The sequence below is a fragment of the Leuciscus leuciscus genome, assembly GCF_965113295.1.
Source record: "Leuciscus leuciscus genome assembly, chromosome: 12".
NCBI lineage: Eukaryota > Metazoa > Chordata > Actinopteri > Cypriniformes > Leuciscidae > Leuciscus > Leuciscus leuciscus.
Window position 1 is genome coordinate 28691891 of NC_138736.1, and position 18842 is coordinate 28710732.

The 18842-nt window shown below is 39.3% G+C and overlaps 2 protein-coding genes across 2 annotated transcripts in view; both read left to right on the forward strand.

Annotated features, from left to right (window-relative positions):
• Window positions 1-8420, forward strand: part of LOC309510735 (fibrocystin-L-like) — a 47229-nt gene extending 38809 nt beyond the window's left edge. The window contains exons 52-63 of the mRNA XM_082185602.1: window positions 7-26; window positions 133-249; window positions 364-529; window positions 1760-1992; window positions 2074-2238; window positions 2368-2525; window positions 2994-3129; window positions 3240-3581; window positions 3663-3814; window positions 4717-4863; window positions 7604-7757; window positions 7868-8420. Coding sequence (XP_082041728.1) covers window positions 7-26; window positions 133-249; window positions 364-529; window positions 1760-1992; window positions 2074-2238; window positions 2368-2525; window positions 2994-3129; window positions 3240-3581; window positions 3663-3814; window positions 4717-4863; window positions 7604-7757; window positions 7868-8082 — 2005 coding nt within the window. The 3' untranslated portion in view covers window positions 8083-8420. The remainder of the gene's footprint in view (window positions 1-6; window positions 27-132; window positions 250-363; window positions 530-1759; window positions 1993-2073; window positions 2239-2367; window positions 2526-2993; window positions 3130-3239; window positions 3582-3662; window positions 3815-4716; window positions 4864-7603; window positions 7758-7867) is intronic.
• Window positions 8421-17883: 9463 nt separating this feature from the next.
• The window catches only part of LOC309510555 (fibrocystin-L-like), a 58508-nt gene continuing 57549 nt past the window's right edge, over window positions 17884-18842 (forward strand). Inside the window, exons 1-3 of the mRNA XM_082185391.1 lie at window positions 17884-18004; window positions 18168-18245; window positions 18397-18541. Coding sequence (XP_082041517.1) covers window positions 17938-18004; window positions 18168-18245; window positions 18397-18541 — 290 coding nt within the window. The 5' untranslated portion in view covers window positions 17884-17937. The remainder of the gene's footprint in view (window positions 18005-18167; window positions 18246-18396; window positions 18542-18842) is intronic.

The window sequence follows — 18842 nt, forward strand, 5'->3', positions numbered from 1 at the left end:
CCACAGGGCCCCTCGCCCCCCGAATGGTACAATACATATTAAAGAATCATCAATGCACTACTGAATAAATTTGTTTGATGTAACTGATCCATTTTCCGTGTTGATTCTAACTGTATTTTCTGTGTGCAACAGGTGGAAGGTCTGGCATTTCCTGGCCAACATTTGAATCTTACCACAATAATGCACCACAAAAGCCTCACGCTGGACTGATGAGCTACAATGCCATAGCTGGTCTAATGACTGTCTCTGGTGAGTCACATTCCTTCAAAATGTGTACGACTCTTCAGTTTAAAACTTTCATAATAAAAAAAAAAAAAAAAAAAAAAAGAAGCATCTATTTACACTGTTTGTTTCTATTTCCAGACACAACTTTTGTTGGGTTCAAGAGTGTGTGCTCAACGGAGACAAATTACATGTTCATGACCAACCCGGGAAATGAGGATCTGCAACATCCAATCAGTGTTGAGAGGATAGCCAAGATAAACAGCACAGAGGACGCTCTGGCATACATTCACCGGCCTGATCTGGGGTAAACCAAAAGCTAGTCAATGTCAATTCACAAAGTTAACACTGTTAATTAAGGATGTGGGAGACAGTCCACTAAATTGTATTCAACATTCTACATCATTTAATTTGAACTGAACAAGAGGGGAGTGCCCTCTGGTGGACATCCAGGGCACTCCAGCTGGTGATCGTGACAGATATTCAAATGTAAACTGTTTTTGACTATCTTCTGGAGTTGTTAGACTAGTCGGTTTAAAAATTTCTACGTTAATGAAGTTAGTCGTGGTGTGCCTCTTTACTGTTAGTAAACTACATGTATTAGTCCTGAAAAAATTATTATGAAACATTAAGAAGCTGCTTTCCTGTAGCTCAAACAGTAGAGGGTTGGCGCTTGCCACGCTGAGGTCATGGGTTCGATTCTATGAAGGTAAAATAGTAGCAAAACTCGAGAGCACGTAGATGTGAATTTGAGAACTTGTACTATAAATATTCGTACTTGTACATGAACATTTACACTCACACCCACACGCGGGTTTCGGACATCATCGAAGTCCCATTTCATTGGCTAGCTGCCAACCAATAAAACGGCTCCTTTGAACCCCCCAACTCCCGCCCCCCTTTCTCTCTCGCCGCCTCTGAGTTTCAAGTGCACAAGTTAGTTTTGCACCTGTTAGGCTATATCGCGAAAAGAGTAGCAAAAGTCAAGGCGCGAAATTTGAAATTGCAGTGCCTATTTGAGGTAGTACTGCGAATGTGAACATAAGATTAAACGCAAAATATATATATTACAAGTTTGTGTCTGTCGTTGTATTTCTGTGAATGGCATTTTACACATTTGTGTCTACTTGTCTGCAGCTTCAGATTCAGAATACAGGTTTGTGACTATTGTATGCGAGTGCAAATTTCAACATTCAACTTCAGATTTTTATTTTACAGGTTTTCACATTGGAGCTGTGAGTGTAAATGTTCATGTACAAGTACGAATATTTATAGTACAAGTTCTCAAATTCACATCTACGTGCTCTCGAGTTTTGCTACTATTTTACCTTCATACGATTCCCAGGGAAAGCAAGAACTGATAAGAATATTAATATGAAATGTACCTTGAAATGCAATGTAAGTCGCTTTGGCAAAATGCATCTGCCAAATGCATAAATGTAAATGTAGAAAGACAACAATGAAAATGTATGATTGAGAGGGCTGACCAAAAAATATGAAGTGACTGATTGATTTTCTTTCCACTCTTATATCTCAGCAAGGTGAACCCGTCAGACTGTGTGGACATGGACTGTGATGCTAAGAAGAAGACGATGTTGAAGGATCTGGATGGCAGTTTCCTGGGTGCAGTAGGAGCAGTGGTGCCCCAGTCCGAGTACGAGTGGAACGGGGATCCCCGACACGGACTGGGCGATTACCGTATCCCCAAAGTCATGCTCACCTCTCTCAACGGCAGCCGGATACCTGTGAATCAAATCGCTCCTTACAAAGGTACAGTACATTTACAGTGATCTAAGAGAGAGAATGATGGAGCTGCTTTTAACGTATGACGTGGCTGTTTTACCTGTGCAGGAGTGATCAGAGACACCTGTACGTACATGAACACCTGGCAGAGCTACAAGTGCTTTGGGCTCAACTATAGGATGCTGGTCATCGAAAGTTTGGACGCAGACACAGAGACCAGGCGTCTTTCACCTGTAGCCATCCTGGGGGACAAATATGTGGATTTGGTGAATGGTATGACTCTTACCTCCCCCTGTAACACCTACTATTTTATGCATAATATAATTTAGGATTTTATATAAGTAGAAAAGGTTTCATTGTGTATTATTGAATTTTAATCTTCCTGTGAATATCTTGTTCCAGGCCCACAAGACCACGGCTGGTGTGCCGGCTACACGTGTCAGAAGCGAGTATCTCTCTTCCACGCCATTGTGGCCACTAATAAATCCTTTGACATCTATTTCACCAGCACAACACCACAGAAGCTGAGACTTATGTTACTGAATGCTGGACCTACAGAGGTTAGTAAGATGGATTATACTGACAATAGACTATACTGACCTGTAAGCATCTACAGGTAATACAACATTTTGAACAATAAAAGGCATATTAGGAAAAAAACAACAACTTTAATCGGTATTATTCTGCATTATGTTATTAAAAATACATTATTTTATTTCCATTTTGTCTTCTAATTTATTTTAAGATTTTTTTCAAATAACTTTGTTTTTTCTGAATTGTGCAGAACTTTGTGTATCTTTTAAATATTACAAATAAATTGACTGATGAATCAATATCAATCAATTACAAAACACGATCCAGAAAAGTTGAGCTAGTTGGAAATGAATCCTTAAATAAATAAATAACTACATTATGGCCAAAAATATATCCAACACTGCATCAAAATAAATGTGAATGCAAACCTGCAATTATATAGAAATATATATTTCAGTAGAACCTTAACTACAGTAATATTCTGTTGTTCTCAGGCTGTCAGGGTTGCTGTATTTTACTCAAACCCTCAGCGGCTGGATGTGTACGTTAACAATACTTTGGTTGGTCCAACAAATGCTGAGTGGAATGCTGGCAAAACTGACTACACTCTGCGTGATCCAGCTTATACAGGTAGAGTACAGCACAATAATGCAAGTTAATACAGCTCCCTCTGCAGGCCAGAAGACCATTTTTCAACCTAAACAACAATTCTTACTTTGATTCCTCTCTGTGCTTCTCAGGGCAATATGTTCCCAGTTTCAACTCCAGTCACGGCTCCAACTTCTTTGACCAGGACTACAAAATGCTGAACATACTTCTTCGTGGCTCAGAGCCGGTCCAAATCCGCACCTCTCCGGTTTTGTTCCTGGCCTTCAACCTCCCAGCCATGACTGAGGCGGAGTTCTTCGGGCCAAATCTTATCAACAATCTGGCTTTACTTCTGAAAATACCGGCGAACAAGATTCGAATCACCAACATCGTCCGTGAGGGTACTAATGCTAGAAGGAGGCGTTCGGCAGGACTGACGGTGCAGGTGGAGATCAGGGAGCCCCCTGTTCAGACATCCACCAACAGCACCACTGGTGAGAGCAAGAATAAAATAAATGACAAATACAACGTTTAGATCACAATACAATGTCTTAATATTTATAAACCATCTGCAGAAGACCAACAGTTTGCGGCCCTGAAGAACATTGCTGACGATCTGGGCCGCGCTGCTGTCTCAGGCAATCTGAGTCAGTCCATCGGCTTCAATGTGTCATCCCTGGGCATCATTCCTCCTCCACCCTCTTCCAGTGACCCCACCTGGAACGATGTAAGATGCTAATCAGATCACATGACCAAACTCAATAACATTTTAAAATGTTATGATGATGTCAACCAGCATTTGGAAATTATAATTGAAACATATATGACAAAGTTGATATTTAAAGAAATATTATGGGTTCAATACAAGTTAAACTCAGTCGACCAAGCAATAACCTGGGTTACAGTGAGGCACTTACAATGGACGTGAATGGGGCCAATCCATGAACATTAAAATACTCAACTTTTCAATCCGCTTGTTAAGTCCTGCATCACGAGTGAGCGTTTTTGGGTCAAAACATGAACCCAAAGCAAACAACAAATTGTACTAATATACACTCACAACATACCGAAATACTACCGAAAAATCATGATCCTAACGTTTATCTCTATACCGGATTCATCTTTTATGAATCGTTAAAATATTGGTGTCAGGGACGGCATGAGCCCAGAGACTTTGGTGTACACTGTTACATCACTGAAAAATCACTTACTAGCCTTATCTCTGTGAAATTATATCAAATTTTACAACTTTGCCACCATGACAACACCATTACTCTTAAAACTACTGTAATAATTATGCTTTAAACAGCTCTACAACTCAAATAATACACAAGAATAAGTGCTTTTATATAATTAAAAGCTTCACAATTCTGTTTTTAAATTCTTCAAAAAACTGGTCTCATTCACTTCCATTGTAAGTGCAGTGAATACACTTTTTTAAAGAAAATGAGGGACGAAATAGATTTTTGTTGTAATCAACACTGTCACAAATGCTGTTCATTGAGTTTAGCTTCTAAACCCCGAATATCCCTTTGAATTTTTAACAGAATAAGATCCAATAATAGATGCTCTACAGTAAAGCACACAATATGCTTTTCCTTATTTGAACTGTTACGGTCTCTCTCTCAGGTGGCCACTCAGGAGGTGACCCGTGAAGACCAGCAGGTGGAGACGGTCAAGACGGTATCATCCCTGATGGTGGTGGTCCAGCCAGTGGCCGGATCGTCACCCGGACCCCTCAGCGTGCAGCCCAGCATCATGGCTCTGGACGCAGCGGTGAGATTTTATTAAAGGGATACTCGCCCTGAAGCCATCCTATGTGTATATTATATTCTTCTTTCAGACGAATACAATTGGAGTTATATAAAAAAAAATGTCCTGGCTCTTCCAAGCTTTATAGTGAGAGTCAATGGGTATATATTTTTTGGAAGTCCATCAAAGCGCATAAATCCGTAATAAAAGTGCTCGAAACGACTCTGTGGGGGTTTATAAAGGCCTTCTGAAGCGAAGCGATGAGTTTGTGTAAGAAAAATATCCATATTTAAAACTTTATCGATTAAAAAGAACTAGCTTCCCTTGAACTTGACGCACAACGTAATGACGAATGCGGTTGCCCAGGTCTGTTTGTTTGAACCAAGGGGGTAATGCAGCACCCGGAAAGCTTACCTTCCATGGGGGCAGCCATTGGCTAGCAAGCCATCACCTGCTGTTAGCATTCCATTGACTCCCATTCATTTTGGCGTCACTTGGACAGCGAATAACTTTATCTAAGGCGTTTAAAGACTCCATTTGTCAAATGTTTATTTCTAAAGAAACTCGACAGTGTATAAAAGGCTCCATTACCTTGCATCTTACGTTATGGCCCCGTAGAAGCCGTATTTGTAAAAATAGGCTAACGATTGCATCATAACCAAGCGACTCTGTCGCACAGTACGGAAATTACCGTATAGACAGGAGGAGAAGCTCGCAGGCAATCGAGGGGACGTGGAGGCATAAAGTCCGATAAAGTCAAGGGAGATGCCCATAGAGAGTCATAAAGTTGCTCCTGCTCCTAGCTCATGGACAGCTCCTACTCACGCTCTCCGTCTCTGCAAGATTCGGAAGGGAATGATTCAGATTTCTCTTGGCACAGCTACTAGAAGACTTACAACTGTCAGACAGGCTGCTCATGTCACATCTACGTCGTCAAGCTCAGTTTGAGGCTGCGCAGTACGCTCAGCCATCAGGAAGTGAGTGCTTCTAATTGACTTCACTTTTCTCCGTTGAACTCTATGGGGTCGCTGTGTCCATTTCTTTTACTGTCTATGGTTTGAACCGTGAGAGGCATCAGAGCTTACGCTACTACATCCTACGTCATACATGCGTCAAGTGCTACTCTTTTGGCGTAGGTCGACTTGTGTACGGCCGTCTGCTGGAAGCTAGTTATTTTAGTCGATAAAGTTTTAAATATGGATATTTTTCTTACACAAAATTGACTGAATTGTATCGATAAGTTTGTTTTACTCGACAGACTTCATTCCTTTAAACATACGTGATAACGTTGATATTTACACTCGTTTACATTTTAAGAGAGAGAACATTATGTTTATAAATTAACTTTGTTAGCGCCTCTTCAGCACAAACCCAACCTAAACAGCATGCCTCGTCAAAATAAATGTAATTTCGTATGTATTTTTAAAAAATACATACGATATAAATACTTTTGTATAAGTATTAAGTCATAGGGATGCATCAATTGTTTGGTTACCGACATTCTTCGAAATATCTTTTGTGTTCAGCAGAAAAAAAGAAATTCATACAGGTTTGGAAGAACTTGAGAGTAAATGATGGTAGAATTTTAATTTTGGGGAGAACTGTCCCTTTAATACGGAGTGGTGATTGGCTGCTGTGACTGGAGAGTATGTGTCTACATCATCAGTTTGTGAGCTTTTTCCTGCATTATTCATAAGAATGAACTCTTTTAATCCAATCAATGTGCTGTATTATGCATGAGAACGCATTACAGTGGAGAATTCAAATGTCACCAGACCGCTTCTGCACTGTTCGGACACGTGCCATAAGTATATGTTTCCTCAGTACTGTAACAGTGGTTTCTGCATGGAACGCCACAATAAGTTTAACAACAATTGCAATGTGGATCACAGTTCAGATCCGGACCAGATACTCTAGTGCTCCAAACATGAACCAGTACTGTGTATGCACATATTCTTCATCATGTCTTCTTCACATGTAATATATGTGTGCAAATAACGACACTGATACAGTGGTACGTTTGATCATCAACATGATTCAGTATATTTTGATACACAGAAGACAATGATGAAGACTGAAAATTCAAAGATGAATGGATAAAAAAGGAACTATGCCTTTTTTCTTTCTTTCTGATGCGTGTCATTTGTTCAGAGATTGCAGTGCTCGTAAATGTAAGGCAAGGCAAGTTTATTTATATAGCACATTTCATACACTATGGCAATTCAAAGTGCTTTACACAAAGGAATTAAAATAATTACAAAATAAAAGCACAGAAAATTAAAACAGTTATAAAAGGAATTAAAAGAGATATATGATACAGTTGTAAAATTAATTAAAATTCTCATCTGGCAAAATCATAGATGTATCATATTTTTCACAACTCCCAGTTTTACTCTGAGAATTTCCCGTGGTGATTTCACTGTGTCTGTGGTATTCTTGTAATGGAAATATTATTAGACCTTTTAAATGCCCTTCTACATTTGATTTGTTCATGAGTTTGTTAGTAGTCTCTAATGATACGTTTTTTTGTGTGAGTTTGTTGTCATAGGGGTTATGTTTAAAATACCAATTTTTAAGTAAAAAAAAAATTCTTCAGATCTTACAGTAGGTGTAAACGACCAGTGCTAAATCAAGGGGATTTTATGAACCTTTAATTAAGAACTTATGAATGACTGGTGTAACCCTACCTAGGTGATTGATTACTAGGAAACCACACCTGGTATCGAATAAGCAGAGCATCTTTTTTGTGTGTGTCTGTTTCCAGGGTGACTGTGTGTCCGTGGGTGTGACGACTCTAACCATCTCAGCTGTGCTCAAAGATTCTAACGGGAATCCAACAGAGGGGCTTTACGGAAACACCACCATCCCGTTCAGTGGCTGCTGGGCCAATTACACTGACTTAGCCATCTTCACAAGTGGTGGGTCGTCTCTATTAGCCTATAGCCTATGATTTAGATTTCTTTAGGGCCAATGTCACTTGTTATTTTAAGCATTTACGATCATTTCTCTCTCTGTACCTCTTCTAAAGGTGATAACTTGAAGTTGGCCTTTACTCTAAATGAATGGAAAGCTGAGTCCAGATCTTTTACGCTCAGATCACCTACAACCCCGTCTTCTGTAGTCATCACTACGGACGATGATTTCCCCAGCATCTTTGACTCCAGTCCAGCTGTCTCGTCATCATCTGTGTATCTGTGTATCATGTTGTTGAGTGGTTTACTCCTCCTGCTCAGGGGACTCTAGAACCAATGAAGAAGTGCACTCTTATACAGGGGACTCTAGAACCAATGAAGAAGTGCACTCGTATACATATAATATATATATATATATATATATATATATATATATATATATATCTTCGCCTTCAAATGATTTGCCTTTGTCTATATACTTCTGTTGTTTTCACATATGATCATGATCTGTAAGCTACAACTATTATTCTGAGACTGTAGAACAACAAAAACAAGTGTTACTTTTAACAAAAGTTTTTATTGGATTTAAATCTATTCATATTACTTTACTTTGGAAATTATACATTTATATGCTTTCTTATATGCTCAATAAAATCAAGTTCTATCATGCTTCTGTTGTCTTGAACATATAAACGCCAAACATTTCCATTGAAGTTGGCATGAAATCAAAGTTGTGATCTTTTCTTCCTTCTGTCATAAATACGTTTGAAATGAATGTTGGGTGGGACTTGATATTGTCCATCGGGAAACAATTGGATCTCATATGATCTCATGTGAGTGACAAGCTGCGTCACTGTTCATGGGTCTGTGTGTTCATCCTTGCATGTGTTGTGTTTCTGTCTGTGGCCTGATTGCCTTTCAGCGTTGCTGCTGTAATAGCAAAAACAATAACTAACAAAACAGCATCAGGCATAAGAAACATTCAAAGTCAATTTGTATTAAAGAGAAAGAAGTTTTATTCTCTTTAAGAGGTTTGTTCACAAAAAATACCACGACAGCTACCTCGTGATAGGAACAAGAACTGTCACACAGAAAACAGAGTCTTTTTATACCTATAGTCTCTTCTCCTGTAATTTCCTGCTCCCCCAGTAAACCAGGTCTAACTGGAAAAAGAAATACAGTGGTCTTTCTAAAGACCACTGTAGAGACTTTCTAAAGACCCCCCCCCCGCCCCAGAGTTTTACTGTTCTCCCACCTGCGAGGCCGAAACCAGATAACCCCTCTGTCTTTTGTAAAACATTGGCCCTACTGACCCCTCCCGTGTTTTACTGTGTGTTCTTTTGTTCCCGTCACGAGCATACATACATACATACATCCATACATCCCAGGAGGGAAAAAACACATGATTGAATTGAAAGAAAACCCACTTAATGTTTAAGAAAATGAATAGGGAAAAAGTAAAACTATTCATTTTTCCATAACACTGCACAACTTATTACGCTGACGAGTTAATCAGGCCAACCTCTCCTGACACTCATTATCTCTCCCTATATCTACCCTTGTGTTGCAGTCAGTCTTTGTCAAATTGTTGTTTGGTTCATGTCTGCCATTTTGCTCTTGCCATCCTGTGTTTTAGTTCCTGTTCCACTTTTGTTTTGCCTCTCGTTCATGTTGCTGCTGTTATCTCTTGGATTAGCCTGTCATATATAACTTGCTGGACCAGAGCTGCTGCTTCTTAAACTGAACCCATGCAGCTCAGATATCCTCATCTGACTCCTGAGGAACGAGAACGCCGCATACGTCAACATCTCTGCCTCTACTGCAGTCAAGCGGGCCATCTGAGGGCTTCTTGTCCCACAAGACCACCTCCTCGTAGTTCCATGTATTCAGGCACATCACTCCAGTTCTTGTATTAAAGTACCTGTAGTCCTGTCACTAGAGGGCAATAGTATATCCACATCAGCTTAGACTATTAGGGAACTTTGTCTCATGAGTTTGCTCAACAACAACAACTCCCACTAATCTCCTGCAACTCTCATTTGGCAGTGGAGGCGCTAGATGGACAGCCTTTCGGTGAGGGAAGGGTCCCGCACACCACCATGGATCTTCAACTACAGACCGGGACTCTTCACACTGAGATCATTTGTTTCTACATCATCACATCACCTTATAACCCGGTTATTCTTGAACTCCCCTGGTTACGCCAACATAATCCCCTCATTTCATGGAAGGAGGGTCGGATCATCAAATGGGACTCGTCATATCACTACAATTGTTTAACTGGCAGCTCTTCACTCTCCGTTCAGACCGTTCCGCTAAAGGACGAACCTGCTCTTCTTCCTACTCTTCCCATTGAATACTCCGACCTCGTCGAGGCTTTTAGCAAGACCAGGGCACTGGAACTTCCTCCTCACCGCTCAAGCAAATTCTCCATTGAACTAGGAGAAAGCCCCAACCAGGTGAGCACCACCTAAGGGTCGAATTTTTCCCCTTTCACAACCCAAATCCGAAACCATGAGGAACTACATCGAGGAGGAACTTTCAAAGGAGTTCATCAGAGAATCTACGTCACCTGCAGCCTCTGGCTTCTTCGTTAAAAAAAGGACGGCGGTCTACGCCCTTGTATCGACTACTGCGGCCTCAATGACATCACCGTCAAGTTTCGATATCCATTGCCTCTGGTACCAGCTGCCCTAGAACAACTTCGCAATGCCAGATACTTTTCCAAACTAGACCTCTACAGCGCCTATAATCTCATTCACATCAGGGAGGGTGATGAAAAGACTTGCAAACAGTCTTTCCGTATTTCAATCCTTCATCAATGACGTCTTTCAATTCATACCACAAGAATTTGGAATATTTGCAATCTGCCAAAAGACTGAATCCTAGACAGGCCAGGTGGGCTCTCTTCTTTACACAATTTGATTTTCACCGTTACCTGTCGTCCCGGTTCAAAGAACACTAAAGCCTTATCACGCCAACACGACTGTTTAGATCCCATTAAGCCCAAGGAAACCCTTCTTTCAGAGTCATTAGTCGTGGCCACGATTCAGTGGGACATCATGACAAGGCTCACTCAAGCCAATTCACAAGAGACTCCTAGGCCTGTCGTTTAATTCCACTTCCCAAGCTGCCCACAGCATTTGAGACAGCTGAACTCATGTTCAACTTTGTGTTTCGCTTCTATGGCCTCCCTGAGGACATTGTGTCGGATCGAGGCTCCCAATTCACATCTAGAGATTGGTCAGCATTCTTCCAACAACTCAATATCAACATTAGCCTCACTTCAGGATATCACCCTCAATCTAATGGTCAAACAAAACGTCTCAATCAGGAAATCACCCGGTTCCTCAGATTCTATTGTCATCATGAAAAATGCGAAAATGTTTTGCAAGATAACGCGAAAGCATTTCAAAAAATATTTTACTACCATCTCATATTTTTTCTTCACCATTACCCTTGTAGCAAATTAGCTCATAAGGAAAATATTTATAATTATTCATAACTTGTTATGATTAATTATGAATATTTGGATTAGTTAATCGGATTACCTTGATGTAGCTACATTAACATTACAACCAATGAATCAGTTCATCCTGTGAACCCTCAGTATTGGTGTGGCGAGCAGGACGAAAGCCGAGGGCCTTGAGAGAACGACGCGAGGCCAGTGGTGTATCTCTCATGGAGGACCGGAAGCATAAAGGAGGAGCGACGACAGTGAAGATCGAGAGAGGATAGGACTTGAGTTTGTTTTATTATATGTGACAGCAGTCGTCCGTGAGGGGTTGCTGTCTTTTATTTTCGTTTTGTATTTGTTTATTTTATTATTGTGTGTTGAACGTTCGCCGGTTCCCGCTTCCTTCTTCCCACAACATCGAAATGTTAATTTCCGGAGTTGGGAAATAACTGTCTTACTGTAGAGTACTACAAAGAGCATTTAGTCAGAATCTGGAAATCATTAAATAGACCTTGTTTGCAGGGCAGATAATCAGCAATAAATATGTATTGCGCACAAGTTTTATTAACTAAATCACAAACATAACTAATCTAAATATATACACATTCACAAAATCACACATGGGTAAAATAGAAAGTGACAGGATAAAACCGTAAACAGGGACTGGAGCTATGGAAAAGATCCATCTAACTATGAAAAGAACCATCAGCTTATTCTTTTCAGAGCACCTCATTAAATTGCATGGCCTTTGCAGTGAAAGCATTTCGTGAAGTTCCTGAAGAAGGATTTTGATGGTTCCATGAGTTTCAAATGATTTCTTCTGTGTTCAAGGAAGAAATGGTGATGAACTTGAATGGTTTGTTTGACTCTGTTCTGGTTGAAGGTTTTCTCTCTCTCCATCAGCACATGGCTGGAGTGCAGATTGTGGCTTGCCGGCCCTGGGGTCTCATTTATAAAACTGTGCGTAGGAATCTCACTAAAAGTGTACGTGCGCCCAAAAGCCAAAAATGGCGTACGCAAAAAAATATTCAGACTTATAAAACCGTTCGTACGCCAGAACCTGCGCAGAATTCACTTTCTAAATACCAGTCAGCGGAAGATTGTGCGCACATGCGTCTCCACCCGGAAATACCATATATGGAGCTTACAATGCCTAGTTTTACTATGCAGATCCTCATCTGCATATTATTTGCATATGATTATTCATCCACGTTATAATGTTTAACGGTACAAGACACATTACATTAATAAAAATCAAGTAGTTGCCTATCCTTGCCTTGTTTTTGAATACATAAATCAAATAGTGTAAAATACATTTCAGAGAAAGTTTTTCTCAATCTTTTCCACTGGCCGAATTGTATTTTTAATTGATTTATATTTTTAATGGAAACAGATAGGCCTTGGGCATTATTTGCACGAAACTATTTTCTTAGACAATCTGGTATGATCATGATAAGCAATTATCTCTGTGGTTAAAACATTAAAACACAGCACGCCACAGGAAAAGTGTTAAAAAACATCGCATTCCACAACAAATATTTCTATTGATTGAATATAATTTTTTTTTGTAACTTCTCAGTAATGATTTCATGTTTAAGTGTTTAACTCCATTAATTTGAATGGCATATTTAATCTAAATGTTTATATCAGAAGTAAACCATAGTTTAAATCATTATTTTATTTATTTAAACTGTTATTTGCATCAGTTTCACTAAACGGCCCAATGCGCTCGCTGGTGAGGACATTTAAGAAGGGATGGATATTTGAGTGAAATTATATTTGTTTTATCTTTCTGTATATGTTTAAATTTCTTTAGATTTTCTGTCTAAAAGTGACCAAAAAGACATTTAACTCCAGCTCACCATCGGTGTCGCCAAACTGCTCCATCTTCAAAACGTTCGTACGCATGGGTCAGAGTTTGCGTGCAAGTGCGCAAATTTTCCCGTCAAGTTTGTTTTTATAAATCACAACTTGTGCGTCGGAAGTGGCGTACGCCTCTTTCAGGGCCTGTTTTGTGCATACGCAACGGTTATAAATGAGGCCCCTGGTCCGTTGAGGCCACGTATAGCAACCAGGAGAAGGGAGGAAGTCGAAAGAGTTGATGGTTGTCCATTCAGTAATGGTAAAATTGACGTTTTCTTCTGAGCAGAATACATTCTGACTCTGTTGGGAGAGTGAAGGCATAGCAGGCTGTGGTCAAGGCCTGCCGGCATCCATGGGCCCCGGCGGGGGTCCCCACTGACATCAAACCGAAGAAGCAGCAGTAGAAGCCAGATGAAGAAGAGGGGGGTTTCACTGTGAATTTGTCTCTAATAAAGCCTGAGAAAAGTCCCACCTCTCCAGGTTTGCTTGACCAATGAGAAGGGGGGAATTTCTAAGCGGGAAAATTCCTCTGTTGGCGATTCATGGATCTTTGTTTCAAGCGTGCTCATTTGCATGTGCAGCTGGATTGGTTGCTGATGAAGAAACTATGAAAGATTCTTGTAATATTCTTATTGCGTAGCAATATTCTTATCACTCTCCCAACAGAGTCAGACTATATTTTCTTCAACCCAACTCAGAAGAAAACTGCAACTTTACCATCACTGAATGGGCAACCATCAACTCTTCCGACTTCCTCACTCCTTGGTTGCCTGCGTGGCTTCTCCGGCCCAGGGCCGGCAGGCCACAATCTGTATCTGCATGTGCTCAGCCATGTGCTCATGGAGAGAGAGAAAACCTTCAATCACAACAGAGTAGAACTAACCATGCAAGTTCATCTTTTCTTTTTCATCCAACTGAGAAGAAATCGATTGAGACTCATGGAACCATCGAAATGTTTCCACTGCAAAGGCCTTGCCAGGAATACATTCAGAGGTGCTCTGAAAATTATAAGCTGATGGTTCTTTTCATAGTTAAATGGATATTTTCCATAGTTCCATTTCCTGCTTCCGGTTTCATTCTGTCACTCACCATTTTACCTATGCATGCATGTATGTGTGTTTAGTTTAGTTATGTTTGTGATTTAGTTAATAAAACGTTGTGCACAATTTGTATTTGGTTCTGATTCTCTGCTTGCAACAACGTTTATTTTACGATTTAGATTTTGACTACAGGCTCTTAGTAGCACTGTAAGAAAGACATTTCCCTCCCCTGGAAATGAACATTTCTTAGAATTAATAAACAATTAACACTGAGTGTTCATGGGACGAACAGGTGGATTGATTGTAATATTAATTTTACTACATTAAGTTAATTCTATTAACTGATCCAAATATTCATAATCAATTATAACAAGTTATGATTGATTATTAATATTTCTTTAGAGCTAATTGAGCTAATTAAACATTATTTACAGGATAATGCATAAAAAGAATTCTATGGAATGTGGGTGTCACCCGGTGGCTATTTTTGGTATTACACTTAAACAAGATCTCATAGGAACTTCAATATTTGTGATATCAACTTTCTGTAGAGTCAAAAGCTACAGACCTCCAAACTTCATGTGGCCTTCAGATTAGCTCAAGAACAGTGCGTAGAGAGCTTCATTGAAAGGGGTTTCCATGAGCAGCTGCATCCAAGCCTGACATCTACCAAGTACAATGCAAAGCGTCAGATGCAGTGGTGTAAAGCACGCCACCACTGGACTCTAGAGCAGTGGAGACGTGTTCTCTGGAGTGACGAATCACGCTTCTCTGACTGGCAATCAGATGGACGAGTCTGGGTTTGGCAGTTGCCAGGAGAACGGTAGCCTACTTGCCTGACTGCGTTGTGCCAAGTGTAAAGTTTGTTGGAGGGGGGATTATGGTGTGGGGTTGTTTTTCAGGGGTTGGGCTTGGCCCCTTAGTTCCAGTGAAAGGAACTCTTAATGCTTCAGCATACCATGACATTTTGGACAATTTCATACTCCCAACTTTGTGAGAAAGGTTTGGGGGATGGCCTCTTTCTGTTCCAACATGACTGCGCACCAGTGCACAAAGCAAGGTCCATAAAGACATGGATGAGCGAATTGGGCCTTCTCGTCCAACATCAGTGCCTGACCTCACAAATACGCTTCTAGAAGAATGGTCAATAATTCCCATAAACACACCCCTAAACCTTGTGGAAAGCCTTCCCCGAAGAGTTGAAGCTGTTATAGCTGCAAAGGGTGGGCCAACTACATATTAAAGTTAATGTGCATGTAAAGGCAGACTTCCCAAAACGTTTGGCAATATAGCGTATATGTTTGTATACAATAAAAATTTGTAGTACATTCATTTGCTTTAAAGTAAACTTCTATAACTCTTTTACACACATTTTTTAAGTGCTTTCAGCATTAATCTGATGATTGTCTTTAAAATGAGACCAACCTTCTGTATTCCACAGCCTTCATGAATAACAACCATTTAAGTTTGGATAATGCATTTTCTCATCTATGCTCAAACAGTTAAGAGCTTTGAAAATCAAAAAACAATTCCAGGACTGATGATTAAAAATATTCTCCAACCTTGAGTGAGTCTGTCTTATGAAATAATTAAACAATGACAAATAAAAAAACTATTGGTTACACTATTAAGACTTTGCTTTCTTGTTCTTTTTTGAGTAATGTTTGCATTGGTATTCTGTAGAATATGTATGTGTTTTGTTTTATATTTGCCAAGCATTATAAAAAATTTAATTAAATAAAAACTCAACATAAAATCCTATGGACTAGGGATGGAGAAATTAAATAAAACTGGTCTACCTAAATATGCTTTCCATTGGGGCGAATACAGTCTGGTTTCATGTTAGTGATTGCTCATGATAGCACAAAGCGGATTTAAAAAAGAGGTGGAGCTGTTTGATATGTCCCTCCCTGTAAGTCAAGTGGTGCTCACTTGCAGAGTCAATGACATCCAGCTCCACCTCTCTGGACATCTAATGGGGTGGAGAGATAGAGTTGTGGGTAGGGTTAGGGTGTGGTTAGATATTCTAGCTCCAACCATTAAGCCCAAATTACACTCGTTCTGGACGTCTAACTAGGGGGAACTATATGTAAGATTCACCCATTCATTTTATTAAAAATTACGTCAACACCTTTAACAAATCAGCCACTGGTGTTTGGATTTACCATGGTGCTTTAACAGCCAATCTCCTCTTGCCACCCTGTGGGCATGTGGTATAAAAAGAGTGAGCTCTTCTTCAAAAGTGAGCCACTGGTGTCTGGATTTCCCTAAGAGTGCTATAACAGGTATGTGAGTCTTAATTATGGTCAGTGTGAAGTTTGAAATTTTTTCCACTTTTCTGTAATTCTCTCTCTCTCTCTCTGTCTCTCTCTCTCTATATATATACATACATACATTAGCAAAACTTAGCCACTCAATATTTAATATTCAGTTAATTTAATTACAACAATTAAAGTTTTTATTTTATCAAATTGAACAATAATAATAATAATGTTATTTCAACATAATATCTCGTTATTTCGACATAATAGGCCTATGTGTGCGTGCAACAAGCAAGATGTGCATTTGTAAATCCGGTGACACAGATGCATTGATTTTTATTAATAAACTAGAGTTTTCTGTGTCAGCTGCAAAGATGAAGTTGATGATCGCCATCTCCGTAGTGAACGAACGCGCCTATGGAGAGAAATGCACAATGAATTACATATAGAGTAGCCTATTTCATTTCGTTTTGAATTGTTTCGTTTAAAGGCATTTCAAGTTTTCTATAGATATATTTCCCATGTCTGTGAGGCATCCGATGAGTTTCGTTAATTTATGATGAGATGCGCTCCAGTTCACGTGCAATGCAAGTGACCACGCTGCCGCCTCCATGTCATGATTATATTGTCTGCTATATTTGCTTCTTATTTATGAAATTGGTTGAATTTTTTTAATTAAAAGTAAGATACAATTTATACAAAACGAAATTCACTTTTAAAAACGGCTTTCTACAAAAAAAAAAAAAAAAACTTAATGAAGTGGTCAAAATCATGTCTGATATATTGCGCATCCTATCTTACTCATGCTGTTCACTTTTCATAATCAACATAGATGAAAAAAACAACAACATAATATTTTAACAAATATGGAACTAAAGGCGCTTATTAAATGGCTACAACACGAATATAGGCCTACAGACTCTCTATTTGTACAAATTGCTGCACATTCATTTAATTCTGAATTTTGCACACATAAGTTGAAAGGCATTTGTTTGTGCATAAAACATATCTGCAACATTTATCAAGTTCACGGATAATTGTGCGTGCATTTATTAATCATTATGATGGCCTACTAAAATCATAACAAAGTAGGCTGTACAAAAAAATCAGATGAGCCCAGAACGTGTTTAATTAGCCTAAATGTTAAGCATTTCATCCCATCGTTTAATATGGCTTATGCAGTTTAGAATGTTATGTCATTTTATGTCGAAATAACGAATTATTGTGTCGAAATAACAGATATTATGTCGAAATAACGACTTTATTAGGTCGAAATAACGAGATATTATTTCGAAATAATGACTTATTATGTCGAAATAACAAGGTATGTTTTCTTTTTTTTTCTTTTTTCACCATGTGGTTCAGGGCTTCCATATAATACAGCCTGAATAGAATTGCTTCCAGAAATTATTTTTGGGGTGCTATCGGGGTGCTTTGGTCTTTCTTGGGGGTGCTGAAGCACCTGCTAGCCCCTCCCTAGCGCCTATGGTATGTGTATATTGTTTGTGCAGAAGGGATACAGTAACTGCAGACGGCTTTGTTTTGAAACGCGCGAGTCTGTCAGGATGAGGCACGTGCTACGGGAGCTTCACCTGCCGCTCACAGTTTGTATTTTACTGTGGAGTTCCGCAGGTACGCGCTGGATTTATCTTCCACTTTTTTGTTGTTGTTTACCTCAGTTATTCTGAACGTTTTGCTTAATTTCATATCATTGTTGTCATCCCAAAAGCGTTACAGACATTTGTACATTAAAATGAATAGGTTTGTGACTAACCTATTAACTCCGTCCTGACAGGAGCGCAACGTGTCAACAAAGTGACCCCATATGTCGGAAGCGTCAATGGCGGAACGAAACTCACCATAGAGGGCCAAGGTATTTAAAATAAAAATAAAAGGGGAAAAAAAGTCACCAGTGAATCCCATTTCAAATAAATCCCAACATTCTTTTCTGATTTAGCATAGTTTGGCTCTATTATGGTTTAAGTGCTTTAAAAAATCTCTAATAGCGTTGGTGATGTTTTCAGGTTTTGCTCAAGCCAATCAGTTCAATCTCAATGCCAATGACCCAAACTTCGGCAACAGTGTGACGCTGGTGTCCCGAACCAGATCTGTTCCCTGTGATGTCGAGAAAGACTCCAGTCACTCCAGTCGGATCATCTGTTATACAAGGTAAGCAATTTTGATAGCTTTATCTTGATTGTAGTCATCGCATTGTATTGAATGGTGCTAATAAGAATTAATATTGCTAATATTATTTTTTCACATACTCTAAAGTAAATGGCATGAATGGGAGCGGGCATTTTTTGAAGGAAGGAATGTAAATTTTGACTAATTCCTTAAACTGAGGTGAAATAAATAAAATCAGTGGAATTAAATAAAACTGGCCTATATAGGCTACTGACTGACTTCATTTTCATTGTCTGCATAGTTCTGCAACAATTAAAAAAAAAAACTTAAATAAATGTTTTTT